Source organism: Ptychodera flava, chromosome 9, assembly GCF_041260155.1.
Source record: "Ptychodera flava strain L36383 chromosome 9, AS_Pfla_20210202, whole genome shotgun sequence".
NCBI lineage: Eukaryota > Metazoa > Hemichordata > Enteropneusta > Ptychoderidae > Ptychodera > Ptychodera flava.
In genome coordinates, this window is record NC_091936.1 from 24674735 (window position 1) to 24701270 (window position 26536).

The window sequence follows — 26536 nt, forward strand, 5'->3', positions numbered from 1 at the left end:
TTTGGGGTGACATAATCTTAAGGCGCAATTTATTAAAAGGAGTGGCGTGTCTGAACCTAGATTTTATTACGAACGCGATTCTCGTCATTGCGGCATTCAGGTGTTTGCAAGGCGGAAGCTAACAGGGTCTCGAAAATGGATAACTCTGACTACAGAATCACTGTCAAAACTGGCGATGTCAAAGATGTCGACGTCGTTACAGATGCGAAGGCCTCCATCATCTTGCATGGCGGCCAGGGGCGAAAATCAGATGAGATACCGCTGAATATCGTTTTGAAAAACGATTTAGAAAGAGGCAGGATTGATACCTTCGCTTACTCTGACATCGCTAACATTGGCGATATCGGAAAAATCGAATTACGGCGTGACGCTACAGGGAGTGCCGGTGACTGGTACGTCGATGTCGTTGAAGTCGAGCATGCTAGCAGTAAGAAGTACTTCTTCCAGTCCATCGATGGATCGATGGGACACATCATATTCAAGAATTCGATTGCTGTCTACCGCAGGATGATCCACACCCACAGCAACGCAGAGAAGAGTTGGCCGTAAAGAAGGAACTGTACAAATTAGAAAGCAAGTATAAAAAAAGACTGCCTCCGCAGGTTGGTAAAGTTGACATTTATAGTTAGCACTTATATAGATGATTCGTCGAGGTAGATGCTCCTTGAAGACAGATATTCTGATTTTCAGTTTCGTACACTCTTTGCTGGTCCACCTCCTGAGATGGGGATGGCGGCTCATTTTGAAGCTCTTGGAGTGCGTAAGGAGTACTGTAAGTTTCCATCGGCGTAGTTTTGTGAAAACGTAAAATAATTTTTTCCACCTGTCAGGTACATGTATGTGGCCATTATGAATTAAAAGTATCAGCATAAGTCGATAATTTATTTCTCGAGTACTAGATTGTGCGCGGCGACCTAGATATGATTGATTCTTGATATGTTTAGAAAATCGTTGAAAGTATTGTTAGGAAAGATTGAGCAAAGGTTTAAGTTTTCAATTAAGAGGAGCTTACTATCTAAAAGGAGTTTTCCTCCAGCTAAGGCAAAAAAAATACACTGTGCTGTTCCGATTACATGGTTTTCAAAAATAGGGTAGGTTGGTGGGCAGGAATTTTTTTCCAAAATATTTTAATTTTTAAATATGCATTTTTCAGGGGTTCAGGGCAGTAAAACACTGGCCACAACATTTCCAGAAAAATGTATCATACATATAAAAGGAAAAAAAAACATAAAAGACACCCTCGTTCAAGCAAAAATCAAATTAAAACTAACGAACGCGTGATTTTACGTTTTTTTCTATTTTGTTAGGCCTAAGTGTACTCTTATATTGATTGATATTATAGAGGAGAAAACTTTTGTGTGCATTGTGTACTCATAATTCCGCATAAATAAAATTCACAAAAACCTTGTCCACATGGAACGATATGGGGAACCATTTTAGCATGGCATTGTTGAAGTTGGTAAATGCCCTGATGCTTTAATGAGTTTGCTTTGGGATCACAACTAGCCTCGTTGACAGACGTAAACATGCCCAGCGGTAAATATTATGGATGTCGTAATGATCCCGTCAAGGCATTTTTTAAGATTCCAAATCTGAAACAAAGCATCGTTGAAAAATATCGAACACATTGTCTAAAAAAACTACAAGTACAATGGACTTACTTAACATTTCCACCAGTCCACTCTGTGCGCTGATTTACTGATTAAACGTCGCCATTTTTTTCATTCATCTGTGTATAATGTGCACGTATGGATATCAAGCACTTGTCCGTTCAAAGTTGCATTTCCCTTTTCGAACTGACAGGTAATTTTCGTCCAGCAAATCTGTTTGTTCGGGATGTTTGCTCTGTCAATGCTACATGAACACACGCGTTACTTGCACTACCGAAAACGAACCATACCTCTGATTGTCCGCTGTTGTGATGGTTTGTCTATTGTGTGAGTTCTGAAGAGGTAGACATCGGTATTTTCCGTAGTTGCATCGATAAAAAAGTTCATGGTTTCCTCATAGATTGCCATGTATAGTAAATGTTAGAGTAAAATAAGAGCAAAATTTCACGCACACACATGCACTTCTTACCCCCCTCCCCAATTTCAATATAGTACATGTTAGGTTTCAAACATAAAAAATGTATTGATATCGCTTGTTTTGTGTGATATTTATCAATAGTTTGCCCAACAGACTCCTGTGCATTGTGATTTTATTTTTAAATTTGTGGCCCTCCCATTATAATTTCTCTCCAGTCCCGTACAAAGGTCGTCGGCAAGGGTCAGAGTTCAGGCAAATATGGTTTCATGAACGCAAAAGGGATACCACACACGCTCAAGTTTATAAGCTCACTGGGAAGAGACTTGTCTACAACAAGACATAAGTAAATGTGATTTGTTTTTGTTATTCAAAAAGTGTTTATCTGGTTTCAATTTTTATACTCCTGGTGATCACAGAGCACTGTCGCAGAGGTTTGGAGATTTAACCCGTATGTCGTAGATGGCGGGATTTTCAGGACAGCTGTTAACCGGGAACTGTGGTGTAGTTCAGTTTATGGCAGATCAGTTTTATTTTGCTCTTTATTGCTCGTTATAAGCTCATTCTGTCTATTTCTAGCTCGCTATTGCTCACTCTATGAACCCCGTTGCAGAGGTTTTAGTAATACTAAAAGTCGTAGAGGGAATGATTTCCAGGATCGGCAAGAAAAACTGCGCTTGTAGTTTAATTTATAGACAAATGATGTTTTTTTGGCTCGTTACGGCTCGTCATTGGCTCGGTCTGTCCGGTTTAGGTCGTTACTAGTCGTTACTGCTAGTTACTGGATTTACAACGCCCCTATTGAATCCTATGGAATGCGAGGCATGTAATGAACGGCTATGCGGACCATGCAATGTCTATGGTGTCCAATCCATGCCAAAATTACTACTTTGATTTTACAACACAACATGCCATTCCGAATTCTATTTTACAATTCAACATGCTATTTCACAACTCAACATGCTATTTGACAACACATCATGGACTTCCAAATCCTATTTTACAACTCAACATGCTCTTCCCAATTTCATTTGACAACACATCATGGACTTCCAAATCCTATTTTACAACTCAACATGCTCTTCCCAATTTCATTTGACAATTCAACATGCTATTTCACAACTTAACATGCTATTTGACAACACATCATGGACTTCCAAATCCTATTTTACAACTCAACATGCTCTTCCCAATTTCATTTGACAACACATCATGGACTTCCAAATCCTATTTTACAACTCAACATACTCTTCATTTGACAATTCAACATGCTATTTCACAACTCAACATGCTATTTGACAACACATCATGGACTTCCAAATCCTATTTTACAACTCAACATGCTCTTCCCAATTTCATTTGACAACACATCATGGACTTCCAAATCCTATTTTACAACTCAACATGTTCTTCCCAATTTCATTTGACAATTCAACATGCTATTTCACAACTCAACATGCTATTTGACAACACATCATGGACTTCCAAATCCTATTTTACAACTCAACATGCTCTTCCCAATTTCATTTGACAACACATCATGGACTTCCAAATCCTATTTTACAACTCAACATGTTCTTCCCAATTTCATTTGACAATTCAACATGCTATTTCACAACTCAACATGCTATTTGACAACACATCATGGACTTCCAAATCCTATTTTACAATTCAACATCCCATTCTAAAGCTAGCTCTGCGGAGCAGGGCAGTGTTACTGGCTATCGAACAAGATTCAAAATGGCGGACGCGAAATGGTCCCCTCGCACAGAGAGAGAAATGCGAACTTTGCACAAGTCTAAAAACGCAGCTTAGTACATTGTGTATCTAAACAAAATGAGCGTGCTCGAAAACTAGGATCGATCACGATTATAAATTAAAAATTGCCTGTTTTTGGAAAAGAAACTGCGCGCTGCAATCAGCAGTTTTGTCTATTGTGCACCGTGCGTGGGAGGCTTATCATGAAAGACCGAGATTTACTATATGGCGCATCTGATATGGTCCCATCGCATAGAGAGATGAAAATAGGCTTTGTCTAAGTTCAAAAGCACAGCTTAGCTCATCGTGCATCTAGACAAGTTGAGCGTGCTATAAATAGGAGATCGATCACGATTTTGGGTGAAAAAAACCGATTGTTTTCGGTGGAGAAACTGCGTGTTGCAACCAGTGGTTGGTTTTGCCTATGGCGGTCAGCAGGGCTGTGGTGGGAGGCCTTTAGCCGGCAAGGGTGGACCATTGGGGAGTGGAAAATTTTCGAAAAAAAAATTCCCCACAAATTTCAATAAAAATAATCAGCCAAAGAAACTTGAGAAAAACAGATGACGCACTTAGGTAAAAGGAAAAAAAAATCCGTCAAAATTCTGAAACATTTTTATTTTAGTCTGCATCAGATATACTATGATTCTTTGGCCAAGAAAGGGGGGGGGGGAGGGGAGATCTGAAGGGTATAATCGTGGCCAGTAAATGAAGTAACTTTTTTATTTTATAACTTTTTGTTTTGTTCATCATATGTTTTTCTTTCACTGAAGTTTGGCATCGTAAAGTAATTCGAGATATAAGATAATATAAAAATCATATCTGTGATATCGATTGTTAACAACTGTATTGTGGGTCTTTACACTATGATTAATTAACAAGAATTCAACAATTCAGGCAGCTTGCATCGGTACATAAAATGGGAAATATTCACCAACCATATGACAAACAATCACTTTCTTTGTATTTCACTATTCAACGAAACTGATTTCCATTGTAATGTTTAAACTTTATTTTACAATTAAACATTACAAATCCGTATTTTTCTTTTCAAAATTTCATTTGTACACTTGTCTTGACGGTTTCGCTTTTCTTTCTAATTCCACATAATATCCCTCGTCATATACACAGGCTTGCAATTGAGATATTTCATACTCAGCTTGCTGGAGATTGGTCACTACATCATCATTTATGATACCATGACCAGTGCCGTTCAGAACAACAACAAGCCGGAGCAGTGTTACCATTCTTCGGTGTAGCCCATCATACTCATGATCGGTACTTTCTAACTCTCTTTCCAATAGCTGTATTTTCTCTGTGATGGTCTGCCTGATGAAGGCTGTGTTACGTGAACGATTCATTTCAATGATTATCATAAGTAGCGAGCAGCCATGACAACTGACAACTAAGCCTCAGCAAGCGGAGATGTAAAATACGAATATGGGGCCAGACAAGGGTCAAAGCTCTGTTGGAACGGACTTCACGAGATAGACTTGTGGATAACAACCGATAGAGGTCGCTGTAATGTCGCTATCCGTATTCTTCTGCACTATTGCATTTCACACGCACGGTATTCAACCGTCAAGACAAGTGTACAAATGAAATTTTGAAAAGAAAAATACGGATTTGTAATGTTTAATTGTAAAATAAAGTTTAAACATTACAATGGAAATCAGTTTCGTTGAATAGTGAAATACAAAGAAAGTGATTGTTTGTCATATGGTTGGTGAATATTTCCATTTTATGTACCGATGCAAGCTGCCTGAATTGTTGAATTCTTGTTAATTAATCATAGTGTAAAGACCCACAATACAGTTGTTAACAATCGATATCACAGATATGATTTTTATATTATCTTATATCTCGAATTACTTTACGATGCCAAACTTCAGTGAAAGAAAAACATATGATGAACAAAACAAAAAGTTATAAAATAAAAAAGTTACTTCATTTACTGGCCACGATTATACCCTTCAGATCTCCCCTTCCCCCCCCTTTCTTGGCCAAAGAATCATAGTATATCTGATGCAGACTAAAATAAAAATGTTTCAGAATTTTGACGGATTTTTTTTTCCTTTTACCTAAGTGCGTCATCTGTTTTTCTCAAGTTTCTTTGGCTGATTATTTTTATTGAAATTTGTGGGGAATTTTTTTTTCGAAAATTTTCCACTCCCCAATGGTCCACCCCTTGCCGGCTAAAGGCCTCCCACCACAGCCCTGCTGACCGCCATAGGCAAAACCAACCACTGGTTGCAACACGCAGTTTCTCCACCGAAAACAATCGGTTTTTTTCACCCAAAATCGTGATCGATCTCCTATTTTGAGCACGCTCAACTTGTCTAGATGCACGATGAGCTAAGCTGTGCTTTTGAACTTAGACAAAGCCTATTTTCATCTCTCTATGCGATGGGACCATATCAGATGCGCCATATAGTAAATCTCGGTCTTTCACGATAAGCCTCCCACGCACGGTGCACAATAGACAAAACTGCTGATTGCAGCGCCCAGTTTCTTTTCCAAAAACAGGCAATTTTTAATTTATAATCGTGATCGATCCTAGTTTTCGAGCACGCTCATTTTGTTTAGATACACAATGTACTAAGCTGCGTTTTTAGACTTGTGCAAAGTTCGCATTTCTCTCTCTGTGCGAGGGGACCATTTCGCGTCCGCCATTTTGAATCTTGTTCGATAGCCAGTAACACTGCCCTGCTCCGCAGAGCTAGCTTTAGAATGGGATGTTGAATTGTGAAATAGGATTTGGAAGTCCATGATGTGTTGTCAAATAGCATGTTGAGTTGTGAAATAGCATGTTGAATTGTCAAATGAAATTGGGAAGAACATGTTGAGTTGTAAAATAGGATTTGGAAGTCCATGATGTGTTGTCAAATGAAATTGGGAAGAGCATGTTGAGTTGTAAAATAGGATTTGGAAGTCCATGATGTGTTGTCAAATAGCATGTTGAGTTGTGAAATAGCATGTTGAATTGTCAAATGAAGAGCATGTTGAGTTGTAAAATAGGATTTGGAAGTCCATGATGTGTTGTCAAATAGCATGTTGAGTTGTGAAATAGCATGTTGAATTGTCAAATGAAGAGCATGTTGAGTTGTAAAATAGGATTTGGAAGTCCATGATGTGTTGTCAAATGAAATTGGGAAAAGCATGTTGAGTTGTAAAATAGGATTTGGAAGTCCATGATGTGTTGTCAAATAGCATGTTGAGTTGTGAAATAGCATGTTGAATTGTCAAATGAAGAGCATGTTGAGTTGTAAAATAGGATTTGGAAGTCCATGATGTGTTGTCAAATAGCATGTTGAGTTGTGAAATAGCATGTTGAATTGTAAAATAGAATTCGGAATGGCATGTTGTGTTGCCAAATCAAAGTAGTAATTTTGGCATGGATTGGACACCATACAATGTCATCTTCTGCATTTGATTTATCTGTGAAAATTAGCAGGTTCTTGTGTCATGTAACCGTCGATTGCTCCCATTCATGTTCAAAATTCATACCTGTTAATCCGCTTCAAAACACGCTCGTTTCGTGTGATTTTCGGCAGAGTTTGACAGACACATCGCCAAATATAAGCGTGAGCAACATTCCAGTTAGCAGCAATAAATTGTAGCCTTGGTTGGCCGTTGGGCTTAGGCTTCTGTTGTGCGGCTCGCGCCTTGCCCCAGCCAAGGCTACAATATCTCCAAATACCTGGTCACGTAAAAGCTTCGTGTGGACGCACAACAGAAGCTCAGGCACACACGGGGCCGCACTATCAGATAATCTCGCCTTACCGTGTGCAAATTCACCATAATCCCGCTCCCGGATAATGTTAGAATACTTATAAGCCATATCGATGGTCAACTGTACTCCTTGCAGCTGAAAGATGACAGTTTAATGACTCGGGCACGAAGTCAATTCAAACAAGACGGCCATCGTTGAACTCTGTACCCAACCGACTAGTACCATTACATTTTAGGGGTGGTCGACAGGTGTGAGGGGCTGAATGAGCATTATTACGGGTAGCCCTACGAGTATGGTGAGAATGTGACTTCGGTTACGCCGCCTCCGAATCAAAGCCGGACATTCTCGCCATACTCATAGGGCTAGCTTATGGGATTAATCAGAGGGAAGGATAAAGGGTGTGGTAATTTTCATGAAAATATAAACACTTGCTGAATCACCCGGCCGTCTCGGCAAGTAAACAGTGAATTTGTCGCCACAATGTTGTCTGATATTGTTCATAAGGAGGTTAGGCCAAAGTAATTAATTCTTTGTTTTGCGTCCCCACCCGCTTTAGGACATAGCCGCATAGCTTTTCTGAACTAAAATTTTGTTACAATTTTTTATTTGCTGCAATCAAATAACATTTTGTTAATTTTCTTGTGTGTGTTTTTCAGCCGCTTAGACGCGTACCTTTTCTCATTTAGAGTGGACGCAAAACAAAGAATTTATTACTTTGGCCTTACCTAGTTCTTCACTGACAGTTTCCCTGAGCGGTATTCCCTACCAGCAAATTTACCTGAAACATTCAGTCGGGGTATGTACAAACGTGTTTGTTTGAACTCGTGTGAGGGGCAGGCCTGGACATTGTGAATGCTTTACAACAAAGTTAGATATCTGTCAGATCAGTATATGCAGCAGTTTTCATCACATTTGATGCAGTTATTTCGGATTTATAATGACTAATTATAAAACTTCATGAAATATGCAAATGAGCTAATTATTAACTTGACACTGTTCAATGCTTCTCAGTACAATTGGATATTTATCAGATCAACATCTGTAGCAAGTTTCATCAAATTTAATGCTGTAATTTTGGAGTAATATGACTAATTACATGGTTCATTAAATATGCAAATAAACCCTTAATTAACTTCACACAAGTAAATGCTCTACACCACAATTAGATGTCTGTCGGATCAGTATCTGCAGCAGATTACATCACATTTGGTGCTGTGCAGTTATTTTGGAGTTATATCACTAATAACAAAACTTCATAAAATATGCAAATGACCTATTTGTTAACTTACACTACCAAATGCTTCTCAATACAATTAGATATTTATCAAAACAATATCTGTACCCAATTTCAAAGACTTGGGTGCCGTAATTTCGAGAGTTATATACCTAATTACAAAGTTCATTAAATATGCAAATGAACCCTTAATTAACTTCACACTACTAAATGCTTTACATTAAAGTTAGATATCAGTCGGATCAGTATCTGCAGCAGATTTCATCACATTTGGTGAAGTTATATCGGAGTTATATGACTAATTACAAAACTTCATAAAATATGCAAATGACCTATTTATTAACTTGACACTGCCTAATGCTTCTAAGTATAATTAGATATATATCAGATCAATATTTGTTGCAAGTATCATCAAGTTTGGTGCAGGAATTTCGGAGTTATCTCACTAATAACAAAAGTTCATTAAATATGCAAATGAGAAGGTAATTGACATGACACTCACAATATCATCATAATGTTCTGAGATTGTCATCTGTGAAAAGTTTCATGAAATTTTGTGCAGTATTTCTTGATATATGTCTACACTGTCATTACCGTCTCCATAGGGAAACCATTGTACGGAAAAAAACGATATTGTATAACTTCATTAATATGCAAGCCACACTAACCAAAATCTAATCAGTTCTTGCAAGTAGCATATGGTACCTGTGAACCAAATCTGACTTGAATCCGTTCAGGCGTTTTTGAGTTATCGTGTAAACAGACAGACAGACAGACAGACACACACACAGACTAACACACACACACACGGACAGACAGACAGACATCGCTATGACATTAGCCTACGTGTGAACACGTGAGCTAAGAACTAAAACGTTGATACTTTTACACTCACTGTGACTGCAGTTTATGATTGCTGCAAACAGTCGAAACGCTCCACTTTCGTGTTACGGGTAGTAAAACTAACAATATCTGTTCATTTATAGATATTTGATAATTACTATACACTTAATTTGCCATCATTTTTAACTGTTCAAGGTGTTTAATGTAAGATACCACTGCATCTTTTTTGTTTGTGAAGCTTGTCGATAATATGTATGTATTTAAAAGAATCAGTGTATTTCGTCGGCATTTCCCTATTGAGGAAATATCAAATGGACATTCAAAGGTTTGGCCGTAAAATCATCTTCTGTTAAAATTGAACCTCCCCCAAAATAGGTTCATAACCAGGTATGAACTGAAAATGCTCACGTTTCATTATATATTGCATTATATGTAAATTTGAACCTTTGCCACACGTTTGCAACTTCATTGAAAGTAATACGACCAGTATAATGAACAATATTCACCCGCCGATTAATTCTAAAAGTTCATGAAGTATACAAATAATATTTATGTAATTAGATGAAATAAAAATATTAAAGTTCTTTGACTTCTGTCATTGTATCACCACTTTATATAGCAAGTGTAATTACCTTTGGCCAAGTCCTTCAAGCCATATATGCCGAACTGTGAAAGCTCATTAGATATGCAAATTATAAATTAGCTGACATGAAAATGTGAAATGACTTTCGATATTGTTTTAACCTGGTATAATCATCAATGTACATAGCATGTTTTGCCAACTTTGATCAAGTAAATCCCAGTATATATCCGTAATTAGAAAAGATCATTGAATATGCAAATTAGGAATTGGCTGAAGTAAAAATGCTTAATGACTTTCAATAATGTTGTATCATAGTATCTTTAATGTATATAGCAAGGTTCATCAACTTTGGTCCTGTCAATTCAGATATATATCCCTAATTAGCAAAGTTCATTAAATATGTAAATTAGGAATTGGCTGAAGTAAAAATGCTTAATGACTTTCAATAATGTTGTATCATAGTATCTTCAGTATATGTAGCAAGTTTTGTCAACTTTGGTCAAGTCAATTCAGATATATATCCCTAATTAGGAAAGTTCATTAAATATGCAAATTAGGAATTGGCTGAAGAGAAAATGCTTAATGACTTTCAATAATATTGTATTATAGTGTCATTAATGTACATAGCAAGTTTCATCAATTTTGATCAAGTCAGTTCAGATATATATCCCTAATTATGAAAATTCATTTAATATGCAAATTAGGAATTGGCTGAAGTAAAAATGTCTTTTGACTTTCAATAATGTTATATGAAAGTATCTTTGATGTATATATCAAGTTTCAATAACTACAATCAAGTTAATTCAGATATATATCCCTAATTAGGAAAGTTCATTAAATATGCAAATTCGGAATTGGCTGCAGTAAAAATGCTTAATGACTTTCAAGAATATTGTATTATAGTAGCTTCAATACATGTAGCAAGTTTCATCAACTTTACTCCAGTCAATTCAAGTATATATACCTTATTAGCAAAGTTCATTAAATATGCAAATTAGGAATTGGGTGAAGTTAAAATGCTTGGTGACTTTCAAGAATGTTAAATTATAGTATCTTCAATATACATACCAAGTTTGGTCAATTTTGATCAAGTCAAATCAGATATATATCCCTAATTAGGAAAGTTCATTAAATATGCAAACTAGCAACTATCTTTCATGTCACCCTTAATGGTTCCCACTACTGATATATTTTGGTGTGATCAACATTTGTAGCAAATCTCGTCAAATTGTGTGCAGTCGTTTTTAATGTATATCCGTTTTTTCTAAAATCATTAATTATGCAAATGAGCAAAAAGTTTACAAGCCACACCCACCAAACACTAATCAGTTTTTGCCATTTGCTAACTGAATCTATGTACCAGATTTGATTCTGATCTGATCAGCCGTTTTTGAGATATCGGACCAACAGACAGACAGACAGACAGACAGACAGACAGACAGACAGACAGACAGACAGACAGACAGACAGACAGACAGACAGACTGACAGACAGACATCGCTGCGACATATGCTCACGTGTGGTGAACACTGAGCAAAAAAGTGACGTACGGCGTACTGAGGTGATCAATGAGGTTTCGTGATAACAGGAAACATGGCAAGACACCGGTGAATGTGCCTGGACCCATGGTCATTTGATCTGGGTGCCCGGTAAAACCGGTTTTATGATTGATGATTCGTCTTAAGGGTGTTTCGGAATCAACTGCGAAACTGTTCTTATGTACCCCTCTTCTTGGTTGCATGAGCAAACATCAGTTATCAGAATAGTTTGTTTCTGAACGCATTCGTTCTAAAATTCAGGTTGAAAACAGTACGCTTGAAGGCCGACAACGTGGGTATTTATTGTATTACAGACACCAAACAAGGGACGGACCGTCAGATCATAGGAGGTGGGTAGTCACAGTCAGATTATGAATATTTCTTTTTACAATTGTAAATTTTAGAATTTTTTTTCAAGTGAGTCATGATATACTAATTTTTTTCTCTAAGTTAAGTGTCAGATTTATAATTGTTTTGCGTTCTGATTTTATTTGTTTTTATTTTTCAAGCTAGTCTGAAAATTTTCCCCCTAACTTTTTACTTTGATTCTTTTTCTGTTTTTGACCACGCCCCTCCCAGGATCTAATGGTCTGTCCCCAATGTGGTCTGACCTACGCCTCTGCTTCCAGACACTTTTCCTGTAATAGCAATGACCACCGTAGACCAGTCATCCTAATTAGTTAACATTTATTTGTGTTGTCAGGTCAAAGAACTGCCAAAAGATGAACGTTTCTCATGTGATTATGAGGTAATGTATGGTGTCATAAAGTTCCTACCATTAAAAAGTGACCAATAGCGTATTAGATTACACTGTGTTTAGCTTTGGAGAAGAACAATCTCCGAAGTTCAACTAAATCCTACTTTCTCTGCCATTGTACGTGTTCCGTGTTCCTACATCTGTGCATTGTTTTTCATGAATTCAACCTATTAGAAATCGTTCTTTAAAATCTAAATTACTAACACTGCATGAAACGCAATAATACAGATAAATTCACACGAATGAGTTACCTGTATTATGGAATAATACATTGGAATTCACGTGAGTCCACATGAATACAGGCTTGCTGAATACAAGCGATGGATTATTAACTGTATTCATATTCAACTGTATTCAGGCAATAATACATGCTAATACAGTAATTATTATAGGGTTTTCATGCAGTGTAAGTGTTCGAAGCCATCAAATTATCGCAATCTATTGCAGAACATATATGTCAATTTATTTTATCAAATTATTGATTATTTAAATTTCTTTCAACCAAACTAATTGTGTAAAATGCAACTATGTGGGATGAATGGAGCCGCACTGCACTGACGCTTTGAACACAAACTTTCAGAAAGGAAAATAATTTTCGAACTTTGTAAACTCGGCAAATTCATGGTATAATACGCAATCTCGAAACATGCATCTAAGCCTCAAAGTTTTGATGGAAACTCGACGGTTTAATTTTGTAACCGTCGTATTAGTTCGCTTGCTATTTGTAATTTAAGTGCTGAAATTTTCCTGTTGCGTAATCTATAATTGACGATGTGGAAAATCTGCAGACTTTCATCTTGGGGTAAGAAATCAGACTGGTGAAGACTAGTGAGAGAGTGTTGAAACACGCCACTCTCGAACCTTTTTATGTCGTATTTTGCTGTTTCATTTCAGTTGACCGTACTTTTCGAAGGAACAATTTTAGGAATGTTGACAAAGTTTGTTAAAAGATGGATCACTTGGCCCTGGCATAGACTCGACGATCTGACCAACATATATGGAGGATATTTAATTTTCAATTTACCAACACCTGCAGTAAGTAATTATAAGCGCCATTTCACTGAACATCATTGACGACATCGCAAGAGTAAGACCAACTGTCTATTTGCTGTAAGGAATAAACCAACTAACATTTTCGAATTTGGGATACATTCCGAGAAAGCCACTTTTTACACCTCGAGGAAATGAAAAATTGACCCTGCGACACAGAGGGTAATCACAAGTTATTAATACCAATTCAATCAAAGATAAGACGCGAACAGTTTATGAAAATTGCTTCCGAAATTTCTCTAGTACGATGTTGTTTCTGCAGATGCTATTGAATTGAATAGCTATTTCTCCATGTTTGCAAAACAATTCCAGGGATGTTCCAACTGGGAAAGTGACATCGTATTTGGCAGGCAGCGTTTGGCAGGGTGCAATCCAGCTGTAATACGACTATGCAGGGAGATTCCTGTAAAGTAAGTTTTATAATTTCTTAACAGGTACCAATGTTTTAATAGAAATGAATTTAGACAGGCAATTGTCAAAGAAGTAGGAAACCACTATACTTATTCCACATAACACATGAGTCCCTTAGAAACGTGACGCCCGGTTGGTGATCACGAGAGAAGAATATGCTCGACCTATAATTCATATTTAGTTCCATTTCAAGAATTCCCAGTGGTAAGATTTCCTTTAGCTATAACTGCTAAAGGTCATCCAGCAATTCTGCATAGTTTGCTCTCTTAGGGACTGGTCAGTTTCTTCGGCCTGGGGGGGGGGGCGGTGGATTATTTTTTGCTGACGTCAAAAAGTGGCTGACCCCCCTATTCCAAATTTTTAAAACAGGGTGACCCCCCTTATTCCAAATTTCGAAAACAGGGTGACCCCCCCGGTGCGCGACATAGGTAAAACAAAGGTGGACATACATCATATATATATAATATATATATATATAATATATATATATATATATATATATATATATATATATATATATATATATATATATATATATATATATTATATTTTACATTTTACATATATTTATATTTTCAATAGTCATTCTATGTTTTAATGAAATTGTTGACATGTCAGTTGTAAGATAGGAATTTCAAAGTGTCAATCTTAAAGTCTGAATACAGTACATTTTGAATGAGCTGTATTTTGAATGAGCTGTGAATGTATCACACTTTCTATGCTTAACCAGATGTCCTGAACTGTTGTTCAGAAATGGATGTCAATCATAAATTTCAAACAGGAAAAAGCAGTGAATCAAAAACTTTGATGGGTGTTAAGACTTGCCAACCATCCAATTAAATCTCCTGAGGAGCCATAGAGAGCCTTTTTAGCCAAATTTGATGTGTACAGTGTCGGAGAGGACCTTTTCTTGTAACACTAAAACCATAAAAGCACAGCTAATAATGAAAAAAATTGCCTTTTTTAACTGTTATTTTGTTCATTAAACATCTTTCTACAGAAAACCTGTGACACAAAGGAAAATAATTGCATCAATGAGAAGGAAAGATATCTTGTCATTTTTCTATCTCTAAAATAAGTCACTGTATCAAATATATATTATGAAATATTTGTGCATGTTGCTTTCTCATACTGAATTCTCATAGAGAGAACAGAAAAGTATCAGGAATTTGTCTTGCTTATCATATGAAATGCAGATTTCATAATGGTACACTTTCACTGAGCAAACATAAAGATATCTCTGATTTATTAAAGTATGGCGCCCGAAGGGCGCGCCGAAAAATATGAAACATCCTGATATCTCTGATATGTATGCCTTGTATATTAAAGTCATGCACCTGAAGGGCATGCTGAAAAATGTCTGATATATGAGCTTGAAGAGCACGCTGAAAAATATTGAACATACAGATATCTCTGATGTATGTGTGCTTGATATGTTAAAGTTAGGCGTGCTGAAAAATATGACTGATTACTAAAGTTACGCGCCCGAAGGGCGCGCCGAAAAATACAACTGAATGATGAAATTTGTGGCTGACACTAGCATTTTAGGCAATGATGAGCCTGTGTCAAAATTCAAAAACACACTGACCCCCCCTATTGGGCATTTCAAAAACATGGTGACCCCCCCCTATCACCAAAGTCAAAAACAGGGTGACCCCCCCCATGAATCCACCGCCCCCAGGCTGAAGAAACTGACCAGTCCCTTAAGGGCATGATTCCAGTACCCATGAACTTCATACGTCCACCTATGAGTTTGTATAAGTTCACATTATTACATGAACTGCCCGAATCGCCACATGTAAACGTAGAACAGGATGGACAAATATCCGAATAACCTGTGTTCTACTTCATTAAGCAAGGCGCTCTCCATGCAACTTGTGACACCACTCAGAGTCCATTCACCTGAGAACCAATGTTCCAGCCTGATCTCCATAAACTCTTTCGAAAACAATAAAGTTACTCACTTTTATCTGTATATGACTAGCTGTGCTACGATAGCCTGAAAATCTTAAAGCCATTGGTAATATCGAGATGATGAATGTTAGTCGGTGGGATAATGTGTCCAATGAATCTGCAGATGGTAACATTTGGCGTCCGCACGAGAATTTGTTTTAACCGCATTCACAGTTACACATTCGCCGCTATCGTTGTATTTCAACATCACACTTAATACCAAAAGAATGTTACCACCGCGACCTGTTTAAATAACAGACGGTCAGGTTGCTAGCGTTGCCAATGTTGACGCTGACTGATATTTTGTGGCCGCGTAAAACATGGTTTGAGTTGTTGTTGTCGCATTTGAAGTTGACGGGGGCCACTAAAAATTAAGTTGTAGCCGGATGGTATTTTTTCGTATATTTCGATCGGAAAATCTGCATTTCAAACGGAGAGAGAGTCGTCGCCAAGGGGTCCCCAACGACTTCCCACAAAATACCCATATACCCATATTTTCTGTGAAAATAAAGTCTTCGCCATCTTGAAAATACAGAAGCTAGTTGCATGTTTACATAGATCGATATCCCAGGATAGTTCCCTGGGGATCCTTCTTCGTTCTCTTAGTTTGTAAGTATTTTGACAACAGTCTAAATTTGTGAAGTGACCGTGAACACAGAAGTCTTAAGTAGCAATGGCATATGGCATGAAGGGGTTTTTGATCGATTTACTGGTACAGTCAGGCTCTAACAATCAACATTTGAACAATAGTGAGCAGGACAACATCAACAATCACAATCCAGTGTAAATAGATCCTATTTCGTCTCTTTTAGTGTAGTGACATTGCCATAATCACTATTATTCAAAAAAGTGCAATTAATCATGACTGTGCTATTGTGAGGTTTTCTTTCAAACAAATGGTAGATAGCAAAGGAGCAAAAATCTTAAGATTTTAAACAATCACAAAAATGTTAACGTAGTATGCGCCTCGATATTAAAAGACTTTAAACTTTTACTTAAATTTTCCTAAATTAACCTTCAACCATTGTCCCTAAATCAAGAATAAAGATCAGAGATCACCTTGCAAAGGTCGGTACTGGGGAAACAAATTATCTATAATTTACCGAATTGGATATTTGCAATTCGAAATGGCTACTATCCATTCTTTAACTCTATAAGAGAAAATAGAATTTTCGATTATCGAAAATGCAAAACAGAGAATTTTTTATCACTCAAACGGAAGAGCTTTTAAATTAGGGCCCACAAGTGGAAGATCAAAAAGAATTTTGGAAATTTGAGAGTCGCAATATCTGTCCCCGAGGCGCAATATTAGAGAATCAGCGAAGATGATTATACGCCATTTCAGGTATATCCTTGCCATTACACAGCTTTTCATAATAATATTTCAGTGGTATATGATATTGATAATTTGATAGACTGATGCAAGAACTTTACTAATGTTTTTCAGAACGTGAGACTGTGAACTTTTCCCTAAGTGAACCAATTTGGCTTTGATTTTTCAAAACTTAAAATTTTATTCATTCAATTTGAAGATCCCCTTGAATGCAAATACGGAATATCATGTCAAGTCAGGAAAATAGCTTTTATTAGTGTATATGATTCTTGAAAATATACATCGTGTAGGATAAAGCACCCATAAAATGTTTACAAAGTTGCAATCATAATAACAATCTTGCAATCATAATAACAATCTGCATTATTTCGCCACACAGTCTGGGAGTGACCGACAAAATGCTGCGACCAATTTTGGAAGGTCTGTCTATTGAAAGTGTTATCAAGCAGAAACGGCTATACATAATAAATTACGAAGTGTTAAAATGCGTCAAACACCAAAAGGTAAGAACTTTGATTGGAACTCAAGTAAACTAAATGTAAATGAACTGATCATCAAAGGCACGAAAACTAAATGGTACTCAACGCAAGCAAAATAAGCAATGACGTAACATGTCGATTGCTTAACGACAATGGTTTTGACCCAAAATGGCCATCAGAAAATCTCTTGGCCTCGCCTTTGTTGGAATTTCAAACTTTCTAACATCAACGTAACGATGTATATATGGTGTTACAATGACTGTCTAGCAAGTGGGAAATATTTTTTTCGGCCAGCCATCTTTTGCACTTTGGATGCACTATAATTTGTGCGCAGTAATAATTGGATCCGTACATACTTTTAACAATGCCAGTTTCGGTGACTTTATTGAAACAAAGATGTTGAATTCCTTTACGTTTTGACGAGCTTAATGAGATTTAAAAATCTTCTCTTTCCCGCAGATATGTGCACCTATTGCCCTCTTCTTTGTGAACAGTAAGAAGGAGTTTGTTCCGGCAGCGATTCATTGTTGCAGGAGAAGGGAGATAAGAATCCGGTAAGTAAAAGAATGTTTTAAGAGTAGTATTTACATGTACGTGGTGTTAAGGCGGTTCAGCTAAAACAGGGGAACTTTTATTTTACAGGTTGTTGTTTTCTTTGTGCGAGTTTGTCCCAGAAATGGCTGATCCGATGTCATTATGTCTTGGACAGAGATGATGTTAGAAGAAGTAGACTTGTCAGTGAAAGTGATTTGCAGGTCACGTGATTTGAAATGATCTTGGCCAAACAGTTCATGGTGGTAGTCGAACACGTAAACACTGTTGCAGGTCATTTATAACCTAATGAAGGCACAACTTGATGGTACATTTGCTCAATTTTAATTGAAGAGCATTCCTGTGGAATGTCAAGAATGTCAGTTTTGTGATACATGTATAACATACATTTCAGAGGGACATTTTCGTAATGGAGATGGGGATGTAGCCGAGTGGTTTCATCGCAGACTTCTTTGCTATTCGAATTTCTGATTAAAACGTTATTTTGAAACCACTTGGGTTATTACTTTCAAATCTAGGTCAAATGATGAAAATATTTGCATGTTTTGTTTCTGAATAGTTATGTTTAGTTTTGAAAGATTTGTCTCTGTGATTGCGACTTTTTGCAGCTTTCGATGACCTACGCAGAAAGATGACTTATTGCATGTTAGCCAAATGTTGATGAAATTAGATATTATCTAAAGGGAGCTTTAAAGTTTGGTATTCAAGGGTGCCTTAAGTTAATGCATATTAACCCGGAGTAAAGCGTCATAACAAAGTGTACAGCCTTAAACTTGGCGCATCGTCATATACTGCATAAGACATACCTTTATTTCTCCCGTGGTACTAGCCATGTAGTTCAAAATGCCAATCATTGCTGTGATAGCATAGCTTTACCATAAACATCTTCTTTAGAATTTTGCAGCTGAAATCAATCGTCAGGCATCATGTTTATAGTGTTGATCCATCAGATTTGTTGACTATAGTCTTTAACCGATCCTTTGATTTGTTTTGCTGTGCACTTCCTATGCCCTATTACAACTTGTTTAATGTTGGGACCACGATTCATCTTGCTGATAATGCTCATTCTTCTGAGAAGCAATTCAGTAAACTGGTTTGTCATGGCCCGGAGTCGACTCACATTTCGACATCGTTATTGCAGTCATACCATCCTTATGTTCTGTTTTATCTTGTCCAAGAAATACCTCGTACATTTGTGCAAATAAGACCTGGCTACAGTGATTTTGTGATCTCGTTCAAAGTATAGCTTGCATACACTGGGCCATGCCTCTAAACACCATACAAGGTGGTAGGGGGATAAATATTCAGTAAGGCTGACATGTCATAATGGAAATAAACGATGCTTTCGTAATGGCGTATCATTTAAATTGTGACAATTATATTCGTTCGGTGAAAGTATGAATATAGAATATCGAGTGTTAGCGTTTTTTTAATTGGCGGCGCTCGTTTCCTTTCCCAGGTATTTTTACCTACCGATCCTAAGTACACCTGGATGTTGGCCAAGATGCATTTCAATAATGCCGATGCATCGTTTCACAGTCATGCTCACACCTTGGTTTCACACATCTGATCATGGAGTCCATCGCTGTCTGCATTCACAGGAACCTTTCACCTTCTCATCCATTATTTCGCCTCATGGCGCCCCATTTCCTCTATCTACTGGCAATCAACAAGTAGGTTCGGTTGTCCTCAAGGAATACATGATGTGAAGATTATGAGATTATCCAAGAAATTAACACCATCTATACAACAACCTTACTTAACATACATAACCTGATAACATTAATTACTGAAAGCAGGTTTAGAAGAGAACATACCATGGCTTTCGAAAAGAAATGAGGATACGAATGATATTCAGCATTTTGCTGGCACTTGGTAGAAAATGCATAGTTGTTTGGATTCAATAGCTTAGTGCAATGCTGATCTGTTGGAAAGCGCATTTAAGCAATTTGACCAACATTCATTCAGGACAAAAATTGAACGACTTTGCACCTAAAGCTTAAGCAAACTGTCAGAAAAAAGTGATCAACTTTCTCCAGTTGACAAAATTAATATTTAATCAACAAAAAGTTTGTTCAGCCTTTGGTCATGCAAATGTGGAAAGTTCACTTTGAAAGTCAATTTTGATCAAAATCAGGATGTCGAGAACTATCAGATAGTTGTTAATTTGCCAAAGCAAGGTTTCTTACCTATCTCTTTTCTCCGTCGTTTAGCTTGGCATTGACCAAATTAATTAACCGAGGTGGCTGGGTCGATGAAACCATGACTATCGGACACGATGGGATGTTTACTTTAATAGCGCAAGTGTTTACGGAATGGAGGATGGATGTGGACGGCACTCTACCCGAAGACTTGAATCAACGAGGTGTGTCCGATAGCGACGCTTTGCCGAACTACTACTATCGAGACGACGCAATATTACTGTATGACGCAATCAAGCATTACGTCATGACAGTTGTCTCTGCACACTATGGTAAGTTCGTGTAGATTACTCAGACTTGGACTGCCGATGGCCCTCTCTCTACGCATGCGCAACTGCACCCAAATATCAAATGTGAAGACAGCGTAGTTGTCATCATACTTTGATCATCTCACTCAAAGCGTTTCACACACAAAAAAAAATCGTCAGTGTGTTTTAACTTGCCAAAATGACTTTATTTCGCACAATAACCGACTTGAACCGAGTCTGTGCATTACTGTTTTAGCTCAGGCCATGGACATTCGTGCGCTTTCTTGTAGTGGGCTGAAAGAGAAATAAAAATGACCCACCATGCGTACCGATCATGTCTCTGATTAGGACAATTAGAACTTATTTATTAAGGACACCTTCCTTTGATGATAAAATGATACATATTGGGGACTTTGTTATTTCAGATGATCCTGGAAAAATCGCAATGGACGAAGAAGTACAATCCTGGGCTAAAGAAATGGTCGCACCCATACCAGGGGGATGTGGTATTAAGGTATTAAGTCTGAACCAATAAAATACGCTAAATATGTAGTTCGGAGGTTTTGAGTTTTACGCAATCAAGTTAAATGATGAACCAGAACAGAGAGAGAGAAGAGAGAGAGAGAGAGAGAGAGAGAGAGAGAGAGAGAGAGAGAGAGAGAGAGAGAGTAAGGACTGGCATACAGTCGAAATGTTAGCATTTGTTAGTTATATGATAATCGTTGCTTGCAATTCAAGAATTGCCAAGAAAAGATGACAACCATCCTAATCATTAGGCAAACTGAGAAAAATGCCTGTGCCGCCGTTAGATTGTCTCACAAGAAAATTGACTTACTAGATTACAATTTCAATGGAAAACAAAAAGCTATGACACTCCATAATCCCTCTTACAGATTAGAACAAACTTGATCCCGGGGATCAAGTCCCAGGCTAGTACTAGTAGTTGGTACAATAAAGGACCTTGCAATGTTTGATCACGCAATGATCACGCAGTGATCGCGCTGTCACCTTGTTTTCACAGGGCGTCCCAGGAAATGGCTCTTTCCGAACAGTGGATCAGATTATCCAGACCGTGACTTCCATAATATTCATCAGCAGTGTCGTACATGCTGCCGTTAACTTTGGACAGTATGACGAATATGGATTCCCGGCAAATTACCCGGCAATGCTCCGAGGTGAACCACCGTCGTCCAAGGTAGGTAGCAAGCCAGATGTTTAACACACACACACACACACAAACATACACACACACACACACACACACACACGGACAGACAGACACACAAATAAATGACAGAACCAAGGTATTGATAACACAACCTTTGCTAATTAAATTCAAACACATGTGCAATAGATTTCATCACTTTTAATAAGGTTGGCCGCAAAAATTGTGATGTAGAAGTCAAAACCTGCACAAGTCGATTTCAAAAGGCATTGATGTTGTAAACACGTGATTATCCTGTTTATATTACTTTTTGTCTCCTACCTATCGACTGAACCATGCTACTAAATAATCCACAAAAAACTATTGCTATAGGTTTTAGTAAACACCTATTGCCTGGTCATGAGGGCTATAGTGCACATCTATTACCCCTCGTGGCCGTGTGTTACCAGAAACACATCGCAATTCCCCGAGGCCGTAGGCCGAGGGGTATAGCGATGTGTGTCTGGTAACACACGGCCACGAGGGGTAATAGACGAGCGCTATAGCCCGAATAAAGACCAGGCTATAGGTGTTTTATAACACACCACATGCTCATTGTTATATAGTTTTTAATGTGTTTTGATATTTTGCACCGCAACAATCCATTGTGACAGTTTACTGAGCAATGTACAGCGGTTTCAGTTGTACGTGGTACTACTTTCTTTCAAAAATATTCGAAGCATACCTAGCGACATCCTTAGTTGCACTTTAATCTTTTCCGTCGATGAGCTGTTCAAGCTCCTACGCTATTGAAATGTTGGAAAATGTTGGAAAATCTGTTTTAGAGAATGTGTCGTCACCTATCCCGGACGCACATCACGTTCCAGTCAGCCGCCATTGTTGCAAAGCTGCAGACGACACTCCGCCCGTGACGGTCACGTGACCGAGCACTTTTCCAAATTTGGTCAGAAATATTTTCCCAAGGGAAATAGTTTTTCAAAAAATACCCTCTGACGTCACTTTTTTCGAGCCGGTGGGGACTAGACGTATCTATTTTCTCGTCACGTGACGTATTCTGGCGAATCAAGACACGGAATGAGTATGTGGACTGTTATAATCATAAATAATGACATGCTATTCATCGCGGCTGTGAAATTTTCACTATCGATGACTACACTATTGTCCGATTTGTGCAATTAAAGGCATGTTTTCATGACATTGTTGCGTACAGCCGACCGTACTAATTGAGGACTATACCTCCGCGGCTGAGTAACCGGTTACTTATGTCCTGCTCTGTAAATTGTCATGTGTTCAAACAGGTCGAACTTCATGAGAGAACGATTATGAATCAACTGCCCAACAAAGCATCAACTCTCTCTATCATTGAGGTTACCAGGCTGCTGAGCAAGAAAGCGACCAAATCCTTGGGAGACTTTGAGGTCCAGTACCAATATGATCATATCGGAGAAATGGCCGTCAAAGAGTAAGTCAAATTTCGAGCTGTAAAAATGCGCTGCGAAATTCAAAGTACTATCAACTATTCAACTTTATTATTGCTGCAGCAAGTGTCACTGCGGTTAAAGCTATCCATGTACAAACCTGATATCTCTGTCGTTTTTGAAAAGTCGATTCACTAATTATTTCTGTATGCTATATGAAATATAGACTGGAAGAATAGTCGCTCGAGGGTGCTCTCTACACCCCCCTCTTAAAGAGGGAGGGGAGTGTAGAGAGCGCCCTCGAGCGACGGATCTTTCAGTCTATATGAAATAGAATACTTCCACTTTTCAAAAAACGACAGGGATATCAGGTTTGTTCGTGCATAGCTAAAACCACAGTGACTCTTTCTGTCAGCAATATTGAAGTTAAATATAGTTGATAGTACATTAAAGTTAAAAAAAATGACCAACCACTTGTTTGATAAGAGTGACCAACAAACTTTCATAAAGCCATGTATAACTTCCACCATACACGTCTCCTGAATTTATGTTCAATTTCTTAGAGGCTACACATTTTAAAGACGGCTACACTAAATTTGTCGAATTATTTCCAGTTATGAATAGATCATACATACACCCAGTAGGGAGAACCGACAGTTTAATTCATTATCACTCCATATGTTCATAAACAGTTAAAAAACATGAAAGACACCCCTTTTATACATGTTCTCCAGGTTCAGGAAAAGGCTGGCGGAAATAGGGGATATCATCGAAAACCGGAACAAGACACGTGAGGCAGAATACATGCACCTTCACCCAAAGAACGTTCCCAATGCAATTAGTATTTAGGATATGACATTGTATGAAAACTCATGCAAACACCATTGGAACTAATTTGGGATAATTGGATGGTATAGTAATGTCAGTTTGATCTGCAAATATTAGCTCATCCGCTTTCCTTTTCAAGTTATACACTTTTTATGAGTAACTTGTATTATTGAAACATTCACCTATAAAGCAGCAAACACTTTTGAGAAATTTGAAAAATATGAAGATCCAATTATCCCAAATTAGTTCCAATCGTGTTTGCAATGATTTTCGATCACAATGACAAATATTCATAATGATTATAGCTGCATCTCATTGCATTATTTCCATGATTTAGCTGACACATTTAAAGTAGTCGATGCGTTTGTGCTGACTAAAGGGTGTGTGTACACACATCATTAACCGTGGCCTGGTGCAAAATGTGCAAAAATATAGCTTATGTACTGAACGAGTATTCGTATTGAAGTCTTAGAATAACGTAATGTCATCTCTTGGAACATATAGCGCTAAAATCTTCCACTTGGTTGTTGTATTATTCTGTGCTTTCATTTTGAATTGACAGGTTCGAAAACGGTGGGAAATTCAAAATGAATGAAAGGTGTTAATCAATTTAAAATAAATGAAAAGTGTTAATCAAGAAGCCATTTCTGTCATGTGGGTCTAGCTCATGAGCGTTTTATTCTGTTTTATTTTGTCTAGCTCATGAGCGTTTTATTCTGTAACTCTCGCGTTATATTGCGGTAGACGACAATTGAAACAACAGCTGTAGTGGTACTAGTCATCCCTCAAAATGCTGATATTTGGGATATTTCATCAATGAATGAGTAGAACAAATGATTTCTCACCGTTGGGGTTTTACACTGTTACAATAATCACATTTGAGAAAATTATATATTCAGTCTGCATGATTTTACAAATACCAATTATGAAACCTTTATGTAATGTTTTGTATGACGTCTTACCAATAACGCGATTGGAACTAATTTGGGTTAATTGGATTTTCATATTTTTCAAATTTCTCGAAAGCGTTAGGTGCCGTATAGCTGAATGTTGCAACATTGCAAATTACTCATAAAAACAAATGTGTAATATAAAAAGAAAAAAGATGAGATTACATTTGTAGATTAAATCGGCATTACTTCACCACCGAATTATAACAAATTAGTTCCAATCGTGTTCAATTTGAAATGTTTTCAACACTCATCATTGATGTATTTGTTGTGCGTATACTGTGACGGCAAAGAAGACCTTGATGGAAAAGGAAGTACGCTATTCTTTGTTAATGATGTAGCCATTCCGTGTTCCCAAGTGATTTATTAAAGTTTGCATTCAAATGACGCTACCATGGTCGGTTCGATCACTTGACAGTGCTCCCCGCAGCTGTCTTGAAACGTCCATTGTTTGAAGGGTAAAATTACCCCAACAATGGCTATCCACGGATTGGTCTCGGCATTTGTCGTCCCTTTTTTGATCATTGAAAGATGAAATTTTGCAAAAGTAGGTTCATGTGCAAGTAAAAATTATCACTTTATGAACAGAGAACAGCGGTAGTTATACTAGTCATCCCTCAAAATGCTGATATTTGGGTCATTTCATCAATAAATAAGTAGAACAAATGATTTCTCATCATTGGGGTTTTACAGTGTTACAATAATCACATTTGAGAAAATTATATATTCAGTCTGCATGATTTTACAAATACCAATTATGAAACCTTTATGTAATGTTTTGTATGACATTAACACGATTGGAACTAATTTGGGATAATTGGATTTTCATATTTGTTTCAAATTTCTCAAAAATTATTAGGTGCCGTATAGCTGAATGTTGCAATATTGCAAATTACTCATAAAAACAAATGTGTAATGTAAAAAACAAAGCAGATGAGATTACATTTGTAGATTAAATCGGCATTACTTCACCATCCAATTATCCCCATTCCAACTTTTGGCCATACAAATTTTGACGTGGGCGCTATCCGGTTCAGGCCCCGAGAACCGGATAGTGCCCACGTCTATGAATATTCAGCGTGAACGAGGGCGATAAAACTACAAAGAATGCTTCGGATAAGGCTTGCAGGAACGCAAACAAATTATATCCTCTAAGTCCCAAATTCTACACTTGGCTCTTCTAAGTATTTCTCTGCACTCCCACCTGGTCAGTCCACAAGGATTGGATTTTTCGATAGTTGAGAACGGCGACACCAAACGATGAGTCCATTGTCCATTTAGTTGAAACGGATACTAGCAAAAAGTGCATGTTCTGTTGGAAAATACCAAAGTCACCACGTTTGGTCGAAAATGAAAAGAAATGCGTTGCGACACACGATAATTTCACAGTCCCTCAAACCACGGCCATACATGAACGCGCTCGCGTATGTCCGGTCGCTCTAAGCTGACATTGAATGGTATGCATTACACGTCAGCGACG

The 26536-nt window shown here is 37.6% G+C and overlaps 2 protein-coding genes across 2 annotated transcripts; both read left to right on the top strand.

Annotated features, from left to right (window-relative positions):
• On the top strand, nucleotides 1–25447 carry LOC139140462 (allene oxide synthase-lipoxygenase protein-like). The gene is made up of 13 exons (XM_070709750.1): nucleotides 1–602; nucleotides 12415–12459; nucleotides 13363–13503; nucleotides 13831–13928; nucleotides 17595–17718; nucleotides 18154–18248; nucleotides 19706–19919; nucleotides 20460–20719; nucleotides 21121–21209; nucleotides 21717–21890; nucleotides 23159–23322; nucleotides 24013–25061; nucleotides 25272–25447. The coding sequence occupies exons 7-12, from the start codon at nucleotides 19819–19821 to the stop codon at nucleotides 24125–24127; spliced, it is 903 nt and encodes a 300-aa protein (XP_070565851.1). The 5' UTR covers nucleotides 1–602; nucleotides 12415–12459; nucleotides 13363–13503; nucleotides 13831–13928; nucleotides 17595–17718; nucleotides 18154–18248; nucleotides 19706–19818; the 3' UTR covers nucleotides 24128–25061; nucleotides 25272–25447.
• Nucleotides 136–549, top strand: LOC139141234 (lipoxygenase homology domain-containing protein 1-like). Its single transcript, XM_070710859.1, has one exon. The coding sequence runs from the start codon at nucleotides 136–138 to the stop codon at nucleotides 547–549; it is 414 nt and encodes a 137-aa protein (XP_070566960.1).
• Nucleotides 25448–26536: the final 1089 nt, after the last annotated feature.